This window comes from Alosa pseudoharengus, unplaced genomic scaffold (genome assembly GCF_046254945.1).
Source record: "Alosa pseudoharengus isolate Yale_2024_CS ecotype anadromous, Long Island Sound unplaced genomic scaffold, YU_APseudo_1.1 YU_APseudo_1.1_scf_2, whole genome shotgun sequence".
Lineage (NCBI taxonomy): Eukaryota > Metazoa > Chordata > Actinopteri > Clupeiformes > Clupeidae > Alosa > Alosa pseudoharengus.
The window spans coordinates 20,012,414-20,038,064 of record NW_027468663.1 but is presented as its reverse complement, the minus strand read 5'-3'; the positions used below and the strand labels follow the sequence as shown (position 1 = coordinate 20,038,064).

Below are 25,651 nucleotides of genomic sequence, written 5' to 3'. Positions count from 1 at the left end.
GCAATGACCTCGGGCTCAATGCCATCCAGTCTTGGTGCCTCCTGCGAAATACTCCCTTGATTTTCGGAGACCTAGTTGACCAGAACAACAGTTATTGGAATGTGATTATGCTTTTGATTCAGATTGTCAACATTGTATTCTCACCAGTTATAACAGATTTATTATTTGAAGCACCTAATTTCTGACCATCACAAACTTTTCAAGTTAGTGTTTACAGATAAGAGGCTCATCCCAAAGCATCATCTGATGATACACTACCCCAGATGTATTAGGAAAATAGGTCCACTAATACACATGTGGTGCATGCGATTCGAAGGCAAGCACAACTTCTTCAAAAGGTCGGTGAAGAGTTTTAAAAACTTAACCAAAACATTAGTCAAGAAACATCAGCATCAGTTGGCTTTTCATTGGGAGAATTTTTATTTCAAAAGATTACAGTTTGGTCCTGTTAAACATGTCTCAACTAGCAATCTGGAGGGCAGTGTGGTCTTGAGGTCTTGTCAAACTTTGAATGTGTCTAGTGTCTCCACTACTTCTTGGGTTAAAGTCCATGGAACAGAGTACCAGATTGGAATGTTTGTCTGTACAAGTGTTAAAAATGAAATGCCTACTTTTAATAAGATTATCAATATCATTATCAAAGATGATGAAGTGTTTCTTTTGGCAACTAAAGTTATTACCATGCATTTCGATGATCACCTGAATGCATTCAGCATTGAGGAGGTAGATGATGTGTTCAGTGTAATTTGTGTGGCTGATCTGATGTATTATAGACCTTATGACAGGCAGTTTTCACCTGAAAATGATGAAAGAATGTATATTGTGCCCTACTGCAGTTTAGTCTGAAATGTGCATTGAATTGTCAAAAATGGATTTAATACAAAGGTAGTTTTTTCTACAATTTCTGCCATTTGTCTTTTATTTCAGGTAGTATAGTATAGTATATATGCTCTTTTGATCCCGTGAGGGAAATTTAGTCTCTGCATTTATCCCAATCCGTGAATTAGTGAAACACACTCAGCACACAGTGAACACACAGTGAAGTGAAGCACACACTAATCCCGGCGCAGTCTCGGGGAGCAGTGAGGGGTTAGGTGCCTTGCTCAAGGACACTTCAGCCGTGCCTACTGGTCGGGGTTCAAACCGGCAACCCTCCGGTTACAAGATTGGTATTTACACCTAGTAGTGTTAACTATTAGTAATTTTTAACACTGAGTTTTGTTGTATTCACACTACACTGGTGTTGGTGTTGAAGAAAGCAGTGTTCTTTTTTAACATTTTATTTTAACACCAACACCAGTGTAGTGTGAATACAACACCATAAAGTGTCGGTGTAGTGTTGATTTATAACAATATAGAGTGTTAAATCAACTAAAATTGGGTGTTAATTATCTAACACTTTCTAAAATGTTAATTTAACACTAGAGAGAGTGGATGCATATAGACACTTTGCCGGTGTTATGGAGTTGGGTTGACAGTAACAGGGTTGATGAAATATTGTTATCGGCAGCCATTACTAGCCATGTGGTGGACACCAGGACACTACATGGTGTGCATTCAAGAGAGGTTAAAATGCTGTTAAATATTTACATTTAAATTTTCAATCAAATTATTTTTTAATGCATGATTTTGTGGTAACAGGGTTGACAAAACTAGCTTGTCCCCTTCTGTCAGACAGAGCAAAACCGTAATAAAAGTCATTAAAAGAGAACAACACTTTTCTGGTCTTTTCACCATTAACTTCCTGGAAGGCAGGGGATATCACTTCCTGAAAATGATGTAACTTTTGGCACAGTTCATTTTCTCCAAAGGGGTTTTTATCCAAAAGTAACAGGGTTGACGACAACATGGGGACAAATGTAAAATGTTGATTTTTTCATAATTTTAAAAACATTCCAAATAAAATTGTTTAATGATCCATGAACAAACACTTGAGGCTTTTTGTACATGTATTTATTTTTATGATAATTTGACTTTTTTAATCCTAAATAGCCAGTGATACTAGACAAGTCATACCGAGGGACAAGCCATTTTTACAGCTTTTGCAATATTCCTAATACGAAAAGTGCTTAAAATCCTTTAAAAAAATATATATATTCTTAAAAAGTAAATAATTTATTTTTACCTTTATTATATTTCCTAAAATATAAAATAATTATGAAAAAAATATTGTTCATTCAGCTTTGCAAGACACTTTTGTTTGAGGGACATAAAATGGCACGTTTTCGTGGAATGACCCATGTACCAACATATATTATATATATATATAATAAATATATAAGTTAGTGTCCCATTCTGAATACCCATTTGTTTTGTTTTTCTGAACTGCTGACTTTTTTGTAGCCATTTTTGTTTGAAGAATTGGTAACTGGATGAAATGGGTAAAAGGCAAGATGAAACATGAGAAAGACTATAGTAAAGGAAAATAGCTTAATTTTCTCAACATTTACATAAATGGAAATCATTGAAAAGACTGTCAGCCACAAAGCACATCATCCTAAGTGCTATAGCTGAGTTAAAGTCCTGTACCAATAACCTTAATCATGCATAATGATTGGGGCCACCATACTACAGTGTCTGGATCTGTGAAAGTGAGAGGGAATCTGAAAGTGTTGGCACGGTAATTAAAGGCATTTTAGGGGGAAGGCTGATCCGTCTAAACGTGTCTAAATGTTTTGAGAGAAAAAAGATGATAACATATAAAACAATCTCCCTAAATCCACTTCTACAGTTTTGTGTGTCACCGCTTTCCCCCTCCAATTTATCAGCCTTAAAGATGAGCAGCCCTGCTTTTAAGGAAGTGGGAAGGCCCTCTGCTTTTCTCCTTGGCCCCACTGCTCCATGATGTACATGCCTCCAAATCCTCCCATATTCTGTCCGCATGTCCAAACTGTGGATTAAATTATTAAATAATAATAAAAAAATGGCTTGTTGGCGATGGCCATTGCACCCACCATACGCACATACGCACACATGGAGGCAGCCGTGGCCTACTGGTTAGCACTTCGGACTTGTAACCGGAGGGTTGCCGGTTTGAATCCCGACCAGTAGGCATGGCTGAAGTGCCCTTGAGCAAGGCACCTAACCCCTCACTGCTCCCCGAGCGCCACTGTTGTTGGCAGCTCACTACGCCAGGATTAGTGTGTGCTTCACTTCACTGTGTGCTGAGTGTGTTTCACTAATTCACGGATTGGGATAAATGCAGAGACCAAATTTCCCTCACGGAATCAAAAGAGTATATATACTTACTTATATATAGTGTTATTCATAAAAGACTAAATAAAATACTTAAGATTGAGTAATCTTCCACAGATGTGAACTTTTCACGGTTTGAAAGATACATGATGGCACCTGGTAGTTATTTCTCTCCACCCACACAAAGCATTCTCGGAGTCATTTAATAAGATCGGTGAGAACATTCTCTCTTTATTGTAATTGTTTTTCTGAAATCAAAAAGTTTTTTTCTGCTCATCTGCCTTGCATCAACATTTTATAATCTGTACAGGATAAAAAAAAAAGCACTGCTTCAGGTACAGAGCAAAACCTTCAAACTAGAAAAATGCTCAAAATAAACATTAGAGGGGGTTTACAATACAAATTAGTAGTAAGACATTGTCTGAAGTGCAATGGCATAGCCAAGATGAGTGGAAAAATGAAATTAAAATACTTCTCTATTTTTAAACAAACAAGTAATTTCTTTACAGAGAGTAGAGACAGTTTTATCTGTTGTATTTAAACTTGTAAAAACATATTTACAAATATCAATTTTCTTTTATATATCTTTTTTGATCACATACATGTCAGCACCAGTACAGAAAGTGAACAGGGGAAAAAACAGTGACAATGATGACAAAAAAAAATTGCAAGTACAAAAAAGCAGAGAAAAGTTCTACATTTGACTTGGTCCCAGGATTCATGATATTTGGAGGAAGCTTAGAGAAAAAAAAGGTCTCCCATCTGCCGCTGGTAAAGGACAACACTGTCAGCTGGCCATTTCAAACACTGTATATGAGACACGGGAGTGCCTATCCCTTTCATTAAAACAAAAAACATTCAAACACAACTAAACACCAAAACCAGACAGCCATTTTCTGCTGAGAACATGAACAGTACTCAATTAAGATTCAGATAGGATGTGAGGCAATTGAGAAACCAAGACTGAGAACACCTGTACATATTAAGATCATTAGAACAATGGCCAAAAGGAGAGATTACTTTGCATGGGTTGTTGAAGATGAAGAGGTGATCAAAGGCATTCTTGTGTATTTTTGTGGGAGGGTGGGGGTGCTAACTAGTTCTGTAGTTACAAAGTATATTATGAAGCATACATCTCCATCTGTTTCCTTGACAGCTTTCGACTGAACTCAAAGTATAACATACTCCATGAATGATATAATGACAACAAACATGGGTGTCTATGAGGGGGAAGCTATCACACGGGATATGATCTCTGCCTGATGTCATAAAAATGTATTTTTAAATCTTACTCTCAAAATGTCTTCTGGTCACCAGTGACCTAAAGCAAATGGGAATGAGTAAAGTAATCTAAAGAGGCGAAGAAGGAGGCAACAATGTCTGATTGTGGGGCACTCTGATGGTGTCTTGGGAAGCAGGGGCCTAAATCCTCGTCATTTTCGAGAGATTTCCTGAGGTGACCAGGGAAGTGTTCACTCCAGGCCCATCTGGAAGAACTCTAGACAGCTACTCTTTACTAGCCTCTTTCCTCCTCACTGAGACACTAGGAACAGAAATCACATTGATGGGCCAAACAGGTTAATGAGACCAATTGCAACTGAAGCTCTGCACAGCCCCTTGTCATTTCACAGTCTGTTCAAAAGTTGGCCAATAGTTATACATGTAAACATGCATTTAAAGACAAACAAATTAGAAGAGTGTGAGAATCGGAACGAGAAACAAACAGCAATATTCCGAGCAGTGGTGAGATCAATGACCTGCAAGTATTTCCATCAGTGATGATGCACACACTCACACACATACAAGCACAGACACAAATTATCCAAACTGAAGGCTCAACCTCAAGCCCAGTGTCTTCCCAAATGCTTATGACCAGTCTTTAAGACAGGTCATTGTGTTAGACAAGGCCATTTGTGCTGACGTACATTCAGCACAGGTACAATTTGTCATTTTGTTTCTTTTCCATTGCTGTTGTTCCATCCTGTTCCACACACATCCCATTATTAATACCATAGTTAACATTAGATGGCTGGCCCGTCTTTGTCATAGCTGCCTTTCTGACATCTATACATGGATGATTTTTGGCATGCTTTACCTCTCATTTTGTCATTAAGCTATTTTTATTATTATTTTATTTTATTTTATTTCTTGGAGACTGTAGGGTCTCTAGCTGCCAGGTCTCTCAATACAGAATGCACCTCTAACACACACAGACACACACACATATTCTCTCTCTCTCCCCAATCCTCTTGTTGGCGGAGCAGTTGCCTAGCGACAGCAAGAGCACTCATCACGCATGCGCTCAAAACTAAACAAAGAGAAATGCAGTTTGTTTTGGTTGCTCTGTTCACATAAACATACACACACACACATACAGTACACACACACACACACACACACACACACACACACACACACACACACACATATACACACACACACACACACACACACACAAGCTTGCAGAGGCATGTACACACTCACTCTGGTGAAATATAGAGGACCAAATGGGCATTCTGGGGAAGCCAGAAAATGAGGGGTGTTAACATATGCAAGTTTTTAAATAGATAGAGTGAGGCTATTGCAAAGGAAAAGATAAACCACATGTTATGAAAACAGATGGCCCGCGAACACACACACACACACACACACACACACACACACACACACACACACACACACACACACACACAGACTCATGTAACATATAAGATAGAAGAGGGAGGCAGTTAATAATGATAGTAGTAACAAAAATAGTTATTTTCTACTTTCCCTACTACATACCCTTAGGAAACTATTCTGAAGTTTGGGATTTGACAGACCACTGAAACACAAAGTTGTAAAACAAATCCCATTAAACAGCATGGAAAACAGACTACTTCCTCAAATAAGAACTTCCACCTCACCCGTGGAGTATTTAGACAGTACACATACACATTTACACTCAGTACGTGACATGGCAATTCTCTTTCACTTTCATGAAAGGTGAACAAAATCACACTTGTCCTTTAAAATTTATCTTTTGATTAAAAATCTCTTCACTCCTCTCTGTTCCCCTCAGCCCAACCCATTAAAAAAAAAACACTCTGCTCTTCTACGTTTGCTATTGGCTGGGGAAAAACTCCTCCATCCAACCGTCTGTTGAGTCCAAGTCCGTTCCGTCCGATAGGCCAAACTGACCTCCACTGCCCCCTGCTGACTGACTGGCATAGCCGTACGCTAGGTCCTGACTGGATGTCCGCTGGTAGCCTTGCGGCTGGGCCCCACCTGGATACCCCCCACCCCCTCCAGCGCCCGGTCCTCCCATCCCCCCTGGCTGTCCCCCAGCCTGTCCAAACGCCGATGCCATGCTGGCGGGCACGCCCTGGTTCATGCCGGGCATCATCATGCCACGGGGCTGGTTGGTCCTGCCCTGGGCTGCCATGTGCGGAGGCATCATTTGGGCACCACCAGGGCCTATGCCCGCGGGGTTCATGGCGCGTGGGTCCACCATACCCCCCTGGCCGTAGTGCTGCTTGGGCATGCGTGGCGGGCCCTGACCCGGTGGCATTCCATACCCGGCTGGCATACCCCCGAAGCCCACCATTTCGTTTGTAGTCCTGCCGCCCATTGGCTGCATGCTCTGCTGCTGCTGCTGCTGCTGCCAGCCTGCACCTCCAGCTCCCATCATGCTTTGCAGTCTCTGGGCTTGGGCCTTGCTCATTGGCTGGCCACCTCCTTTCAGGGCAGAGTTGAGGAGCATGCCCTGGCTGTAGCCTCCTCCCCCCGCTCCTCCGGCGCCCGGCATCATGCCAGCGGGTCCCCCTCCTGGCGGCCGGTGCCCAGGCGCGGGACCCGCGTGGCCCATGGCCATGCTGCTTTGGTTAGGATGCTGCTGCTGCTGCTGCTGCATCTGGCCCATGCCCGCTGCGTACAGGCCCGCTTGGCTGGCTCCGGTGCCCGGCTGGCCCCCGTAGGGCATGCCCATGTCAGGCTGCGAGGGCATCCCGCCCTGCATGGCGCCACCCTGCATCTGCTGCATCTGCTGCTGCTGGAGGAGTCTCGCATTGCGCATGCTCTGCAGGTTCCTCACCGCCATGTCTTGAGATGACCCTGCATACACACACACACACACACACACACACACACACACACACACACACATACACACACACGCATACACACACACACACACACACACGCACAGAGAGTGTGACCATTAGTCATTTCATCATAATTGTTCAAAGGGTGCTGCTATTGCTTGACATGCATTAGAGCACTGAGCGCGTGTGCATGTATGTGCATGTGAGTGTGTTTTATCCAGCGCAAACTTCCTCCTGCACAGGTCTATGTTAATGCCCTCCACTGGAGGGAATCATCAGAGAGGACAAGAGAGAGAGAGAGAGAGAGAGAGAGAGTGTGCTTTCGAGTTACTCTAGCTTGGCAGAGAGAGTCTCCACTGCTGCCCTTTGAGATTAACACAGCAGTGGGGTGTATGTCTCTGAGGAGGTGCTCCTGCTACACCAATGATTGTGCTCTTACAGCCATCAAACGCTCTTGACAAATTAAGGTTTGTAAATATAAATTAGCCATTTGTTTATACCTTTGTAAATGGTTTATTAACACATCTTATTATAAGATATTACCGGTACCAAGAATGTTCAGACCAGATGCATGAGTTCTTGGCTGTGCCAAATCCATATGGGAGGAGAAGCTGTGTTTGTCTCAATCAAGTCAAACACATCACACATGCCAATCTTGAGAAAGTTGCCATGGCAACAGGCAGATACCCCCCCCCCCCCCCCCCATTAAATACATATATATGTGACAGGGAAGAAATCCAGGAAAAAAACTGCCAAAGTGAAGGCAGATGTTTTTTGTGTGTGTTTTAGAGTTGTGTGTTTTAGAGTTGTGTGTCTATGTGGATGTACATGTAGGGGGTGGTTGAGGTGGCAGATAAGCTAATGATGGCAGTTGAATGACATTTCGTTGCATCATGGGTGTCTGTGTGTGTGTGTGTCCTCTTCTGCAAGAGATCCGGAGTGATTTAAGCATCAATGGCTCAGTCTAAAAAAGCAAGTTGCCCCAGGGAATTAAATCTAATATAGTCTCCATGGCAACCTGACAAAAGAATCAATAAACAGACACAACACTCCCCTTCTTCTTGGTAGTGAGTGTGTGCGTGCGTGTGTGTGTGTGTGAGCACACTCGCAGGGTGGGTGTCATTAGTTTGAGAGCTGGCGGGTGCCCCTGGTGGCTAACCCATAATTTGGGGTGTCACCAGGGCGATGATTTGCTATGAAAGGAGAAAGATAGATGATAAGGAACTTAATTCGCTGCAAATGAAAGAGGAAGTAATGCTCCATTACTGCAGCTTGTTTACCACGGCCATCAACCCCCGGCATCGACACTGATCCACCCACCCACACACACACACACACACACACACCAGCTCAAACAAAGTCCACTCAGCTGGTGGAAATCTGGTCTAACGGCTGCTTACCTTGGAACTGGTTAACCTGCTGGACAGGGTATGGGTTTCTCTGTGGCTGCCCCATTTGTCGTGGGAGGTGCTGCTGCTGCTGTAACTGAACAGAGCGAGAGAGAGAGAGAAAGAGAGAGAGAGAGTAATATAAATGATCAGAATCAGAATTGGAATCATTTTATTGCCAAGTTCTTTTCTTTTCCACACAAAAAAGAAAATACAAGGAATTTGACTTGGTGAAATGGTGCAAGACACATAAGAAGGATTTAAATACAATAATATAATATAATATAATATAATATAATATAATATAATATAATATAATAATAATATAGGCCTATAGAGAGTGCACATTGAAAAAAGAAATACACTACACTGTCTGTAGCCTAGCAGCTACCTGTTCCATTATCAATTCAAAGAAACGGGGATGGATTTAGAAGTCTGTAGTAAAATTGTAATGAATGTAAAGATGCAATTATGCAAATACATTTGCTTGGATAATACACAATTATTATGCATGTTATTGTTTTTCTACTCAAGACCACTCAAATATTCACCCATTTAAGTTGTCTGTGTGGGTGTGTATGCACGCATGAGTTTGTGTGTGTGTGTGTGTGTAAGAGAGAGAGAGAGAGAGAGAGAGAGAGAGAGAGAGAGAGAGAGCGTGTGTGAGTGAGTGAGTGAGTGAGAGAGAGAGGGGGGGGTGCCTTTCCTAATTCAAGTTCAAACTCTCTTTTGCACCTTATTCCCAGAAGTGAAAAATGAAAGGGAAACAACAAAATTATCGCAGCAGGTGGTGCTCTCTCTCTCTCTCCCTCTTTAACACACACACACACACACACACACACACACACACACACACACACACACTAGAGTTCCTGAAGTACAAAGCATTTGTGGAAAGCAACTGCAGAAGGTAATTATGAGTACGAGACCAAGCATATGCCAACATGGCAGTAGTTGAAGCCTACAGACAGACTTCCAGGGAGCGAGGAGAGGCAGAGCACGGCAGTGAGGGACAGAGATGGGAGAGTGAGAGAAAGAGAGAGAATGGGAGAGTGAGAGAAAGAGAGAGAATGGGAGAGTGAGAGAAAGAGAGAATGGGAGAGTGTGAGTGAGAGAGGGAGTGAGTAATAGAGAATGAGAGAGAGAGAAAAGGGGGAAGGGAGTGAGAGAGAGAGAGTGTAGAATGGATATAAGTGTGTATGTGTGTGTGTGTGTGTTGGTAGAGTCCTGTTGCAGGTGTGTTTGCTAGTATTAGAGTGTCTTGCACCTAGTCTGCTGGGTCTGTTATGCTTACACTTCATTGACAAGTGTCACCATTAGCAACATCTAGGTTTAGCTGAGGTGCTAAGTGGGCTTGTGTTACATCACAAATACGATTCTGTGCTTAGCTGTGAAACAGTCACAATGGTGGGGATCAGACCATCCTTGCTAGGCATGCTCCACATGCAGTATATAGTGTGCTTATAGTATGTGCTGGTAAATATATAGGTGGCTCAAATAGTATTCATGACTGGTGCTATTAGGTCTCCTTGTGTTTTTTCTGGTGTAACAACTCTGTTCTGTATTCCATGGCAACTGCTGACCTGTACTACCAAATGCAGACCCTGAGTATAGATCCAAACATCTGTTTGTGTGACTGACCAACTGCCGTGCCACACAGTTTAATCATGCATGCTTGAGTGTCTTTATGTGTGTGTGTGTCTTTGTGGTCTGCTGTGATGTGCTGCCGCTGATAAAACTGCTTACTTCTGCTACTCTGAGTATCTGAGTGCCTTCCTGTGTGTCTATCTGTCTGCTATGTGTGTGAGTGCCAAAGTTCAACCTGTGTGTGTGTGCGTGCGTGCGTGCGTGCGTGCGTGCATGAGCGTCTACCTGCTCTGCCATGATGTGCTGCTGCTGCTGCCTCTCGCGGAGCAGCTGCTGTTTCTGCTGCTCCATCAGGTGTAGCTGCACCCTCTTCTCCTGCTCCATCGCCATCATCTGCTTCATCATGGCCGCCTGCTGCTGCTGCTGCTGCTGCTGCTGTTGCTGCTGAGGGTTGCCCAGGTAACCGCCTGGCCCCGGTCCTGGCCCCACCGCGCTGGGCCCTCCTGGGGCTACTCCTCCATGAGGGGGCTGGACTCCGCCTGGCTGCCGCGACATGGCCACCATGCCTGGGTCCTGCAAGGGCACAGAGGACAAGAGATGTCCAGCATGGTCAGCAGTGGTCATGAGTAGTTTTCGTAATCAGCCAAAATCATTTTTGGCTAGATCATGGCCAAAAATGTTGCCAAATTACATAGACAAAACAAATAATACAAATAAGATTCTAAAAATCTACATTTTGTGGTGGAACCTAAACATTTTTTTCCCAGAGTTATCTTGTGGTACTCAAGTAGTGGTCATGAAGATGACCATGACTGCAGCTGTCAATGAGAGCATGATGAGGTCATCATCTTACTGATAAAGCGTCTTAAATTACCTCAAATGCGTCCAAAATGTGACAAGATTCACATTGGTGCAGCTGATACTAGTGACTGATTCATTTCACAACCATGCCCCTGACACATTTGAAAGAACCATAACTCTTTTTATATAATTCTATAGATCACCGATTGAGTGATATCTCTTGCATCAATTAAAGATGCAGTTGGTTTATCTCTATGGCTCAGAATGACGCTGCACATTATCTTCCCATTTAGAGAGCCAGGAGCGTGCTGAATCAAACAAAAAGCTCCAATGACAAATTTATCAAAGTGCAAATTCTGCATGTAAATAATTGCCAAATAGGATGACTGCATGCTGTCTAGTTCATCTTTGTGAATACGTTCCTGTCCTCTCCAGTTGGCAGATGATGTTGTTTGGTGATTTAGGCCGTTAACAATCCAGACTGCACTCGCACCAGGGATGGTGTCTCAACAGAGCAATGGTGATATCAATAAAATAACTTGAACTGGCTGAACACACGTTTGCCTCTGCATCAGACAGCACAGACAGACCAGACCCGACAGGTCGATAAGCAGCAGATCTCTCTGGGTGCCGCTGGCAAGCCACGCCAGGCTGACGAAGCGAGGCCAGAGAGGACGGCAGGAGGCGAGGAGAGAGATGGTGGAAGCCTTCTGCCCATAGGGGGCAGCATTGCTCTGTGTTGTTCCCTCATCTAATCTCACCCTTTCTCTCTCCTTTTCCCCTCACCTTCGCTCTCTTTTCTCCTCTCTCCATCTCTAACTCTCTCTCTCCCTCTCTCTTTTCTAGCCCTCTGTCCCTCTGTTTGCTCTCTCTCTCTCTCTCTCTCTCGCTTTCTGCAGTTTCACCCTCCTCCCTCCCTCTATTGCAATATATCTCTCTCCCTTTCATCTGACTTCCCCCACCCTCCATATTGCTCTCTCTCTTTCTCTCTCTCACATACACTCTTTATACATCTTGAAATCTTTCTTTTCCTTCTTTACCTCAGTAACCCCCCACCACCACCCCATCCCTCCCCCCCCCCCCCCTTCTCCGCTCCTCTCTGGCCTGTTCCCAGCAGATGGCTTAATCATGACTGGTAATATACGACTCCCTCCTCCTGCTGGATAATGTGTCTGAGTCCAGAAACTCCGCACTGGAGTGTGACCAGGGAGAGAGGGAGGAAGAGGGAGGAAGAGAGAGAGGGAGGAAGAGAGAGAGAGAGAGAGAGAGGAAAGAGATGGCGGAGAAAAATAGATGCACAGGGGAGAAAAGGGACAGAGATGGAGAGGGAGATTGAAAGAGAAGACAGAACCCGGGGAGAGAGAGAGAGAGTGAGAGGTGAAGCAATGAACAGAATAAGGGAAAAGTGGGGGAGATGATGGAAGAGAAATAAAGGCAGTCGGAGAGCAGTAGGTGGAAAGAGTAAGTCAAAGAGGCTTCCTGACAGCAAGGGAACAGAAGGTAGAGGAAGACGAGGAAGGAAAGCAAAAAGCAAAGAAGGGCTTATACACGATGAAGGAAAGACATTCTAGAAAGGATGAAAAAAGGGAGAGGGGGGTGGAGCAGGTAGCCAAACAACTGGGCCTTTGGTGCGGAGCAGATGGCGCTCTGAGGAAGTCTGATGGACTGTGCCAAGCCGCTGCCCGAGATTACCCAGCCTGCCCCTGGGGAACCAAAGAAGCCCCCTTTTCTTTCCTCCCACCCTCTTCCTCCTCTCCTCTTCACTCGGCTCCACATTCCTCCTCACTTGACTCGCCTGTCATCCATCCTCCACTCCCATCCCTCCACATCGTCTCCCATGCCATCCCTCCATGGTCTCCACATCGTCTCCCATGCCATCCCTCCATGGTCTCCACATGGTCTCCCATGCCATCCCTCCATGTCTCCACATGGTCTCCCATGCCATCCCTCCATGGTCTCCACATCGTCTCCCATGCCATCCTTCCATGGTCTCCACATGGTCTCCCATGCCATCCCTCCATGGTCTCCACATCGTCTCCCATGCCATCCCTCCATGGTCTCCCATGCCATCCCTCCATGGTCTCCACATCGTCTCCCATGCCATCCCTCCATGGTCTCCACACCGTCTCCCATGCCATCCCTCCCAGCGCTGAACACATCCCAGTGTCTTCACTTGCACCACCGTTCCATTTGTCAAACTCATTGGACACCACAAACAAACAACCCCCCTTTTTTGAGTTCACCATACAGGGAAAACTTCATAACCCCAGTAGATGGTAAAGAGTGTGAGTGGTGCTGCATCCTAATAATGATACGACATCCCAGACAGAAAGAATCATAAAACTGTGTTCCTGTTCCTGCAGGAATCCTGGTATACTAAAGAGACAGCAACTTTCTTTTACAAAACCCTTTAATGTTTTTACCAGTGGATACTTGCAATTAGCTGTAATTATGCCATTACTCTAATGAATATAAATACTTGTGATTATGCGCCCAGTTCATTACTGACCATGGGTATTGTATTGCACCATTTCATTACTGTACATTTGTGCAGCACAGAGAATGCCACTACACACCAAAGTCTTTCACAAAGAGAGAGAGAGAGAGAGTAGAGAGAATAACTTGTGCTTAGTGCCTACCTATTATAGAATACATGAGATATACAGACACCAAGGTGTACACAAGGTCAGAACACTTCAACCACAATGCACCTTCATCAGAGCCATACTGTACACTAAGCCACCCTATTAAGAGGCCATTTAAACAGACCTGTAGGCACAAGGCTGTGAAAGAATGATGCGAGTCTGCACTTTTTTCTTGAGGCTGACTCGACTGGCTCAAGCGTCACTACTAGGAATAAAAGAAAACAATACAAGAACAAGGAGAAGGACGGCACACTAGAGAACGCATATGTGGAGACAAAGACCGAAATGAGGAAAGATAATGATATAATAGTGATAAGCAGAGGAAGAGAGAGAGGGAGAGAGAGAGAGAGAGGAGGGGAGTAGAAAGAAGTGAGTGAGGGAAAGAAACAAAGAACATCAGAGGCGTCGCTGCATATGCAGTAATTCAGGCCGTGCTGTGCTAGCTGGGCTGATCGCTTTCATTGATCAACGGTTTCACACCCGCAAACCGCACTCTCTCTCAACTCACACATGGATACTGCAACATTGATTAGCATTACCCCCTCTCTCACACACTCCCTTTATCTATCTCTAGCTCACTGTTTCTCTCTCTCCCACACACACACACACACAATTGCATTGATTAGCAGTATCTTAGCCCTGGCTCTGATCGCTATGCTAATCTAGGAGGCTTGCTCTGAACATCTCCCCTAATAAGGCACCACGTGCCGACACACTTCTGACACACTTGTGCATTCACACACACACACACACACACACAATCACACTATGCAGTTGCCTACGCCGCATGGTTAGGGCTTTAAACACACAAATATTGCAGGTAACTAATGCATGATGAGCACGCCAAACCTGAAGAACTCCAATGAAGATTAAATGAATAAATAAATAACATACTGGAAGGATTGTTATGGGAACAGGGATGAGGTCAGGTGATATCTTTCCACGCAGAAGCATGTGTCACTGATAGGCCGAGTTCTGTGGGCTACAGTGAAATGGCGTGACTCACACCGGCCCATTGGCCCACCCACCACCACACTCCTGGAGCACTCCACATGACTGCTAGCATACTGTTAGCGCTGCGCCTTCTCTTGAGCTCACTTCAGGGCCATTACAAGGGAGAGATTTCCAGGTGAGAGGCTACTGCAGTTGAGTGTCAAAGGTACAAACACACAGGGTACAACACACCGCATTCCCTCAGAGTAACTATATGCTTACTGTAGTGGTCTTTGGCACACACACACACACACACACACACACACACACACACACGAGCATGCACGCACGCACACACAGGTCTACGCATGCATGCACGCACACACAGTACATGAGTTCCCCAGCAGATGAGTTTAGTGTGTTGTGAAGTGGCACAGGAGAGACACACTTAGGTCTACAGTAAACTACCTGCTAAGTTTATGAGCAGAGAACGAGAGCATGCTCGAAGCCGCAGAAAGAGAGTCTGCCTTTCTGACAGCTCTACAGAAAAGAGTTAGATAACGAGTGAGGAAGTGTGTTCATATGTGTGTGTGTTTGTATCCACCTGTCTGGGCCCCGGGCTGTCTGTCAGAGCTCCCGAGCTCTGCCACCCTGATCAGATTACGCAGCAGTGCATCAATCACACATACACACACACACACACACACACACACACACACACACACACACACACACACACACGGTTATTTATGCATTCGTGCCAGTGTGCATCTGCGTGTATCTGCATGTGTTGCGTAGTACAGGGGGAGAGAGGGAGAGAGTTGAGTATTTAATGCAGCTATTAGATTTCCAACATGTCATATGCTTGATTAGTCTCCTCCCTCTCTGATTACCCCAACTCTCTCCTGTTCCTCGTTCTCCATCTTCATCCCTCTCGCTCTCCCTCTCTCTCCCTCTAAATCGCGTCCTTTATGCCTCTCATAATCTTCGCCTCCCTCATCTCTTCCACACCCTCTCTTTCTTTTTCAATAATTCACTCAGGAGATCATTTCTATTTCGACTCTCCTTTGTGTCCGTTACAGGATGGGAGTGGCAGCTCTCCTCTCATCTCCACCTGCGTCTTTTCTCCTCCTTCTCTCTGCTCCCTCTCTCTCTCTCTCTCTCCCCCCTCTCTCTTCGACATACTGGTGTCCATAGTTATTGTCTGTCTTTTTGTCCAGTTCTCAGTCTCTCTGCCTCTGCTATCGCCTCCACTTCTTCTTCCTACCCCCCCCAAGCCCCCGTCTTTGTATCTCTGCGGCTCCTATTGCTTCTCTCTATTCATCTGCTTTTTTCCCTATTTATCTCTCTCCTCCTCCTCTTCCTCCTCCCCCTCTCTTTTTCTCTCCCTCTCTCAGGCCATTACAGGCTGCCATTGAGCCATATTTCTGTCCACAGCTCAATTAGACGCACAAGCACGCCCGCCTGCGCGTGCACACACACACACACACACACACACACACACACACACACACACACACACACACAGGTTCAGCCACGGTTCACAAAGAGGAGGAATGGTTCTCCCTCCAAACAATCTCTTGTCAAGCACCACAAACTCACACACACACACTAACACACACACACACACACACACACACTGGTCAACACAAAGGGCTTCAGGTAGAAACTCTTAAACAACATGATGAAATACTGGGGAGACTGCTGTAAAAGCATCCAAATGAATGGAAAACGTAGTTGAGAGAATGTGACAGAGGGAGAGAGAGGACAGGGGAAGAGAGGAAAGGAGAGAAAGAGAGAGAGAGAGAGAGAGAGAGAGTAATTATGTGCTGCTATCTCAGCAGTGTGAGAGCATGCTATGAGCCTGTGCAGTATCTTCCCAGCTAATGGAACTCTTAGCCATAGAAAATGGAGATGCCATTTAACAAAATGTGCATTCGTGTTGGAGGTACATGCATTAGGGTGAAATCTGTATACAAGCGTAGACACATGCAAACACTCGCCTACACTCGCGCAAACAAAGCCCACGCACAATGGGACCATACAGACAGGAACATTCAAACCACCGTCACTCAAATTATTTCAAATTGTTTCAAACTATTTCCTGTTTTTACTCAAAGGAGACAGGTGGACAGTGATACACAATGAGACACATATTTGTTGTGTCTTTGCAACTACGTATTAGTGAATTAAACAGTCCTACTCGGAGGCAAGGTTAACTACTCCCATCACATTAACACCACTCAATTTACTTCAGAAGCAACCAAAAGTATCACTACGCATGTCAATTACCAATGAGAGAACAATGCTCAGAGGAGTGAACCCACTTAAAGGAATTATCCGGAGTAAAATGCACTTTAGATCAATTTACGGATGATTGGGAGTACATACGTTGAGTTGACATCAAAATCATGTCATTCGGATGTGTTTTGAGAAAGTTCGATTTTACCGTTTTTAGTCAAAACGCGTTAGCGTGGAAGTGAGAAGGGCATATTATTTCGCTGCTACAAAACACTATTTTTATACCTCTTCTACAGTTCCAAACAACATTACACTTACGTGGTAGTGAGTAGAAGGTCCCTAAAGCCCAACCGAAGTATCCCGAGGTCTTTATGTGGTCGGATAGAGAGTCCAGAATGAATTTCATCAAGCCAGTACCTTTTCGGAAATGTTGCCATCTTTGCTGCCATCTTTAGGGCAAAGTCTGTAGGGGTCGATTGCCAAGTGTGTGAGTAACAAGCTCTGGAAATTCACAATTTCGTCGCCGTTTTTTTTTTTAAAAACATAGTCCAGTATTTCTTTTGAAATTGAAATGAAGTTGTATGGACTGGACTATGTTTTTTTTTTGTTTTTTTTAAACGGCGACGAAATTGTGAATTTCCAGAGCCTGTTACTCACACACTTGGCAATCGACTCCTACGGACTCTCTATCCGACCACATAAAGACCTCGGGATACTTCGGTTTGGCTTTAGGGACCCTCTACTCACTACCACGTAAGTGTAATGTTGTTTGGAACTGTAGAAGAGGTATAAAAATAGCGTAGCGGCGAAATAATATGCCCTTCTCACTTCCACGCTAACGAGTTTTGACTAAAAACGGTAAAATCGAACTTTCTCAAAACACATCCGAATGACATGATTTTGATGTCAACTCAACGTATGTACTCCCAAAAATCCGTAAATTGATCTAAAGTGCATTTTACTCCGGATAATTCCTTTAAAGAAATACATCCTTCAAAACAATATCCATGAATGGAGACAGCTATAGTATCACATTTTGTATAACAGAGTATAATAAACCCAACCTAGAGATCCCATGGTCACGGCACTAATACCAGTCCCTCCAGGATCTTGCGAGGGCTTGATGGTACTGCAGAAATTCTTTAAAATTTTATATAAAGTCAATAACTATGATTATCTCAAAATACTACAGCAAGAGAAAATTGCAATCTGCAATTGCAGGAAATCCTTGAATTAAAGTGAATTTGGTGAGGGACTGGTCTACTTTCAGGTTTAATTTTAGAGCCGATATAAAAGGAAAGATATCTCCATCTCCCCCTTTTAGAGTGGAGCACAGCACCCTCCCCACCACTACATCCAAATGGTCTGAAACTAGCTGGTTATGTTGAGCTACAGACAGTCCAACGGCCCCTTCATGCTCCGATCCAGAGGTTCGCTTCTCTCTGCCATGAAGGAGTGTGGATGTGTGCTGTAAATGACCCTGTCTGTCCACTCTCTGCCCTCCTCTGCTGCAGCGGAGAGGACAAAGAGCCTGGCCCAGGCACAGGTAGGGACGCCGCTGGGCATGAGTCCCTCACCGACTACTGCGCTCACATAGCTGGCCAGCCCTGCCCGCCTCAAAAACACAGTCGGAGCAATCAAAGAAGACAGAGTGCTGCCTCGTGACGTTATTAAATATTAGAGCAGGGAGATGAAACACACAAACAGCACACAAACACACAAACACACACACACCTAATTCCAGGTATCATGAGCTCCGTTCGTAAAAACAAACGAAAAAATTGTTTGAGAAAACTGGTCTATTTATTTTCCAATGTACGCGCCGCTATGATGTCTGGTGTAGCCAATTCCATTGATTATAGTGGAAGCTAATTGTTGCAGCAGACGCTCAGCGAACAGAACGCTTCAGTAACGTACCTGCTGTAGCCTGCCAGCTAAGATGACTCCCACCCACCCATACCGCCCAGAAGACTACTGGCTGCTCGCTGCCCTCTTTGGACAACTTACTCAGCTTTCTCACTGTCTCAGTAGGGCAGCAGACATCTTGAAAGACCCAATCTCACCCTGGACATCATCTGCTGGAGCAGCTGCCCTCTGGTAGATGGGTCAGGCCTCATCATATCACGGACAAACAGTCTTAAGATCGGCCTCTACTCCAGGGACATACACAAGCTGAACACTGTCTTAAGATCGGCCTCTACTACACAAGCTAAACATTGTCTTAAGATCGGCCTCTACTCCAAGGACATACACAAGCTGAACACTGTCTTAAGATCGGCCTTTACCACACAAGCTGAACACTGTCTTAAGATCGGCCTCTACTCCAAGGACATACACAAGCTGAACACTGCCGCTGTCCAACTGGGACCTGTGTGACTATCAGTTCTTTGAGCTACATTTATCAAACACTGCACAGATGTTTAAATTCCTACTGCAGCTTCGTATGTGCATATTCCTACCTGACCTTCTATTACTTTGGGTCACTGCAATGCAATGCACAATATCTCCGCTGCTAATAATCATATTTCATTGTTTTATTTCTTAATTCTTTACAGGTTATTGCATATGTATGTATGTATGTTATGTTTTAGCACTTTAAATATTTGAGCTCTTTTTCACACATTGAACTATTTTCTATCGTTGTGTTACTCAACTAGGGATGGCTATGTTGCACTCTGTGCCAATGACAATGAAGGAATCTATCTGTCTCAGACCAACACCTGAGCATATGCACACGCTTCACTTGCCACAGAACACTTGAGGGAAATGGAGGAAAACAGGGAGTGAAGGGAAAGAGGGAGAGAGAGAGAAATGAAGAGAGAGAGATGGAGAGTGGGAGAAAGAGGGAGAGGGAGAGAGACGTGCCCCTCCTATTCTCTTCTTCTCTTGTCTGCCTTTGTTTCTGGTACAGCTGTGTCTTCTTGATGATGATCACAATTGTTATCTGAAAGCTCTGAAGAGCGGTGTGCTTTTGGGAGAAAGGAGGAACATTAAGCGAGACACAAACAAAGCTAAGAGGAGACAGGAAAGGAGAGTTTCTTCAGCTTAGATTCAGGATACAATATTCAGGTATATCAGCAAGCAACTTCCCTTAAAGTCATCACTACTTTTGCGATTACAGAAGTTAATACGTTTTTTTATTATTACATGCAGTAGCGTATTTCCGAAGTCTAAAATCAATAAAGTTCCCGATTGCTGAGGATGTGGGAGGAGTATTTCATAGATGTGAGGCCAAAATAGGGCTAGTGGACCACTCCTCAAAGTGGTAAGTGTGGAGTCATATTAACACCATCTGTGCTTCCACAAACATCATCCCTATCATCAAACATGGTGGCGTTAACAGCATGCTGTGGGAATGCTTCTCATCTGCAGACTAGGGAACTTTTTAGAGTTGTGAGGGGAAAGTAGATGGACCTTCACGAGAGTTGAATCACAAACAGTCAAGTTATAGAATTACCCAGTCAAAGCCCTGATTTGGAAATAAATATTGCTAAATATCATAAAAATATTGCTAAATATCATAAACATTTAAATCACTGAGGACTTATTAGATCCAGAAGTAACATTCCACCCACTTTGAAGATCTGTTTCAATTCTGACAATTTTGATGCCAACAAATTCACTACAAAATATTTGTGTATATAGATATATTAGTGTTTAGAGTTGAATACTTACACAAGCAATATTTTTCAGGTTTGTATTTGTGATTTATTTTCTAGAAATTATAATTACTGTTAAACACTGATTGGGAAGAAATACCATATAAGCACCTTGTGTTGTCCTTGTGTGCTAATTCATGGGCAATCTCCTCAATGATTTAACACTGAAAGCCTGGAACACTTTCACTGTCAAGGCTGGCCCCACATGGTAAATAATCCATGCGGTTTAAAATTCCTCGCAAAGATCTTCGACCTCTTTGCTCTCCGATGACAAATCTGAGAAACATATTTGTAAATATATTTCAATGAATAGTTGCACCATTGTGAACATCCAGCAGATGTGATGATCTGATCATCAGGAGTATCTACACTCAGGAAATAAAGAGCTGTATCAAGGGTTTGTGGGTGTCTTTAATCGTTATATATATATTTGATGGAGAGGGTAAGGTGTCTGTTTGTGTGTGTGTGTGTGTGTGTGTGTGTGTGTGTGTGTGTGTGTGTGTGTGTGTAGGGCTGCTGTGATAATGGGCAGGGACCACTTCACTTTCCTCTGCCACTTTCATTTCAGCCAATGAGACTAGAGGGAGTCAGTTTAAACCAATTCATCCCACTGATAGCCAAACCAGTGTGTGTGTGTGTGTGTGTGTGTGTGTGTGTGTGTGTGTGTGTGTGTGTGTGTGTGTGTGTGTGCGTGCGTGCGCGGGCGCGCGCATGTGTGGAAGCGCAAGTATGAGTGAGTGTATGGACGCCTGTGGGTGTGTTTGTGGGTACACACACACAGAGCCGGTGAGCCAATCACAAGAGTGTCAAGGGATCGGACACATAACGACTAATCATCCCCATTCTTACACACACACACACACATACACACACACACACACACACACAAGGTGAGGCTTCTCTTCCTGTCAGTTTTATGGCCTGTGTGTGTTATTTTGTCCCTCCTTGTGCGTGTCCCTGAGTGTGTGTTTAACAATCTGTGTGTGTGTGTGTATGTCTGAATGTGTGCAGTGTGTTGTTGTATCTTTATGTCCGAGTGTGTGTGTGTGTGTGAGTGTGTGTGTGTGTGGTGCACGGTGCCTCTGCTCCTCTCTCGATGGCACCTTTTCTCCTGAGCAGCAATTACAGAGCACTTGATTTATGTGTCCAGTCAGAAGAACCCCTTTCCCTCTCTCTCTCCCTTCCTCCCTTCCTCTCTCTCTCTCTCTCTTTCCCTCTCTCTCTCCCTTCCTCCCTCCCTCTCTCTCCTTCTCTCTCTCCTTTGCGTTGCTTTTTTTCACTGAAAGGTGCAGCCCTGTGCATCAGCCAACCAATGCTGCCACCCCAGAGGCGCGCGCGCACACACACACACACACACACACACACACACACACACACACACACGCACACACGCACACACACACACACACACAAATAAGCAGTGCTTTAGCATATACAATTGAGCCTTGATGTCTAGAGACAAACAGGGAGAGAGAGAAAGAAAAAAGAGAGAGAGGGAGAGAAAGAGAGAGGGAAGGAGAGAGGGAGGGGGCAAGAGGAGTAGGAGAGAGAGAGAAAGAGAAGAAGAAAGCGAGGGATGGAGGGAGGGAGGATGAGAGACGGCGAGGGAGGGAGAGGTGGGCTGGGTTGTTTATATTCACAAGGGTCTTGCCTGAGCTGAACACACACACACACACACACACACACACTAAATAGCAATAAACTAAGCAGCACCCACCCGCACTAACCCTGCACCAACACACACGCACACACACATACACGCACACACACACACACACAGATGAAACACTCCCTGAAAGGATTCTTTCAAGAAAATGTCTTCAACTCCGAGCGGGGTTTCAATCAATTCACCGAGGTGGGTTAAGCACAACAGCACAAGTGTGTGTATGTTCATGACCATCTGTCTGTCTCGCTCTCTCTTTCTCTCTCTATCTCTCTCTCTTTCCTTTTTTCTTCTACCATCTCTCTCTTTATCTCTATTTTCTTGTTTCTTCCATCTCTCTGTGTTTGTCCATCTCTTTCTTTCTTCCGCCATTTCCATGTGTTTAACTCTCTTCTCTCTCTCTTTCTTTCTTTTATTCCATCTCTCTGTCTCTGTCTCGCTAATGTGCGCATCATCACTAACTGCGTACACAGTGATTAGCATTGTTGTGGCCATATCCTTCGCTCCCCCTCCCGCGTGTGCTTTTTAAAGCTGTGGATGTCAACATGGGGGAAGGGGGGGGGGGGACGTAATTCCCCAGGGAGGCTTCCAATCCCACAGAGAGAGAGAGAAAGAGTGTGTGTGTGTGCGTGTGTGTGTGTGTTTGTGAGTGAGAGAAACAGAGAGAGATAGAAAGAGAGGGGAGGGAGGGAGATGGAGAAGGGGCAGAGAAGAAAAGAAGAGAGGAGAGGAGAGGAGGAGGGGGGAGGTGGAAACCAGCCCCTCCGACTCCAACACAAAACAAGAGGGGAAGAGCAAACATGTGTTTAAGTGTGTGAGCACCGTCTCTACCCCCACCTCAAAAGCACACACAAACACACACACACACACAAACACGCACATGTACACAAGCGCACAAAAGAGCAGTGCGTGGGTGAGACAACACAGACACAGAAAAAAACACACAGACAGTCAAGCAGAGCAGGAGGAACAGTGCGCACACATGCACACACACGCACACACGCGCGCACACACACACACACACGCACACACACACACGCACACGCACACACACACACGCACACACGCACACACACACACACACACACACACACACACACACACACACACACACACACACACACACAGCCTTATTGTGACATGAGTGTTGACTGTTGAAAGGTGGAAGGAGGAACCACGGTTGCTATGAGGAGGGAATTATGAGCAACGCAGAAATACCAACTGCTCTGTGATTCCTTAATGACCTGCTACTCTGTTAGCTATGCATTCAATAAGAACCAGAGGAAAGAAGGAAGAGATAGAGAGAAAGAGAGAGAGAGAGATAGAGAGAGAGAGAAGGAGAGGAGGGAGAGAGGGAAAGAGAGGAGGGAGAGAGAGAGAAGGAGAGGAGGGAGAGAGAGAGAGTAAGAGAGAGAGAGAGCGAGAGGTGGGGTGGAGACAGTACTAAGTGTTCTACTTTGCCTTTCTATCAGAACAAAGAAGACAAGAAGGGAAGAGTCTTCTTTCATTAAACACTGTTTGTCTATTAAGCCAATCTACTCCCATGTTTTCTAATTAGTCAATGTGCCCTTGGTATGTGTGTGTGGCTTCTCACAAATACACTGTGGAACTGGCCGTCCCAGTACAGCTGACAACACACTCAGATATTTCCAAGAGACACTCAACATAACTGGAAATAGAAGATGTCGTCTGTACACCAGCATAAACACACACACACATGCAGGAACAGACACAGGCACAGGTGCGCGCGTACACACACACACACACACACACACACACACACACACACACACACACACACACACACACACACACACACACACACACACACACACACACACACATACACACACACACACACACACACTACAGAGTCAAAGTAATAAAAACTGTAGTGACTCTGGAGGGTTAATAAACTTCCTGATGGGGGCAGGTTGTCATGGTTACTCAATGATGTGAGGAGTGATTACTTTGAGGTCTGAGTAGGGGGGCTTGTGGCGATATTATGGTGACGACTCCTCCACCATCTCCAGGACACCGAGGGTCCGGGGCCGGGGCTGTGTTGTCACGGCTTCCGTTACACCCGTGGGTTAGACACCAGGGCCAGATAGGAGCATGTAGCCATTGATTTTCCCTACTGACAACCAAGCAGCAAGCAAGCCAGGAGAGAGGGGGGAGAAAGAGAGAGAGAGAGAGAGAGAGAGAGAGAGAAATAGGAAAAGAGAGGGAGAGGAGAGACAGAGGGTGGGTGGGGGGAGGGGGGGATAGGGGAAGGAGAGGAGACTCATTTGCAGTCTCTTGCGGTGGCTGCCTCAGTCGTGAGACTCTGCACGCGCTCAGAGCGTGCCTCCACGCCGCACACAGATTAGCGGGCGCTAGGCTAACAGCAGATCCCTGACACAGGGGGGGTGATGGGAGCCGGGGATGGATGGAGGGGGAGAAATGAAAGAGAGAGGTTAAGTCTCTAAATATCTGTGGGATTTAGGCCTTCCACGGCGCAGGAGTTGGAGAGAGGGAGGCACACGAGTAGAGGAACACAGAGAGAGAGAGGAAGGAAGAGGAGAGGGGGGCATTACAGTTGGGTGCTCAAAGGTGCACTGGCAGCCTGGCGAGCAAGCTCATGCCAAGCGGGCACAAGCATGCGCCAAAATGAGAACCGCCCATGCCCTCAAACATGCATATTACCTACGAACCACCACGCTCACACTCATGCTGCATACACACACTGCACTGAGCTCTTCTGCACAAACAGACTCAGCAACCCTCGCATTTGCTGTGACAGCATCCCTCGTCTCAGGGGCAAAATCGATACCCTCTGCCGCTTGGTAGCCCACCAACAGACAGCCAGGAGGCCTACAGGAGCCCATGCTGCTGCTACGCCACCAGCCTCCCAACCCTGGGCCTTCAGCTCATCTCATCTCTCTCTTTCTTTCTCGCTCTCCCCCTCTCTCTCTCTCTCTCTCTCTAAACAGCTGACCAGGGAAAAGTCAGCCACCACCCTACTCTCCCACCCTCACTTTAAGGTCGAAGCGAATGCTCGCTGACCCAGGAGCAGGGGTTTGAGTGGCTGCTCCCCTCATCTCACAGCCTCTCTCTCCAAACACCTGACTGAGGATCAGTCAGCCACCACCCTACCCTCACCTTAAGGTCTAAGCAAACACGCACAGCAGTGACTCGAGTGCTTTTTTAAACTGAGCAATGTCTCCTCCAGTCCACTGCAGTCACGCCTCTCTCCCCGTGTTGACAAAGGAGGGCGAGTGAGCGAGCGAGCGAGCGGACAGCCCAGCCCATCGCGGCCCGAGCGAGAGCTGATTGATCAGCAGGCCGGCGGCATACGGGGCCATGATTAGACGTCTTAGTGTAGCATATGGAGATCAATACCCAGCGCATGGCCAGCCCCATGCTCCTTCATATTAATAATGCAAATGATCGGGAGCCATTAGAGGAGCTTATAAAT

At 45.3% G+C, this 25,651-nt stretch overlaps 1 protein-coding gene across 2 annotated transcripts in view; it reads right to left on the bottom strand.

Annotated features, from left to right (window-relative positions):
- Nucleotides 1-3,411: 3,411 nt before the first annotated feature.
- Nucleotides 3,412-25,651, bottom strand: part of maml3 (mastermind-like transcriptional coactivator 3) — a 116,396-nt gene continuing 94,156 nt past the window's right edge. For both annotated transcript variants that reach the window (XM_076294063.1, XM_076294064.1), the window contains exons 3-5: nt 10,538-10,825; nt 8,678-8,762; nt 3,412-7,287 (exon numbers count right to left, since the gene is read on the bottom strand). In XM_076294063.1, coding sequence (XP_076150178.1) covers nt 6,299-7,287; nt 8,678-8,762; nt 10,538-10,825 — 1,362 coding nt within the window. In that variant the 3' untranslated portion in view covers nt 3,412-6,298. The remainder of the gene's footprint in view (nt 7,288-8,677; nt 8,763-10,537; nt 10,826-25,651) is intronic.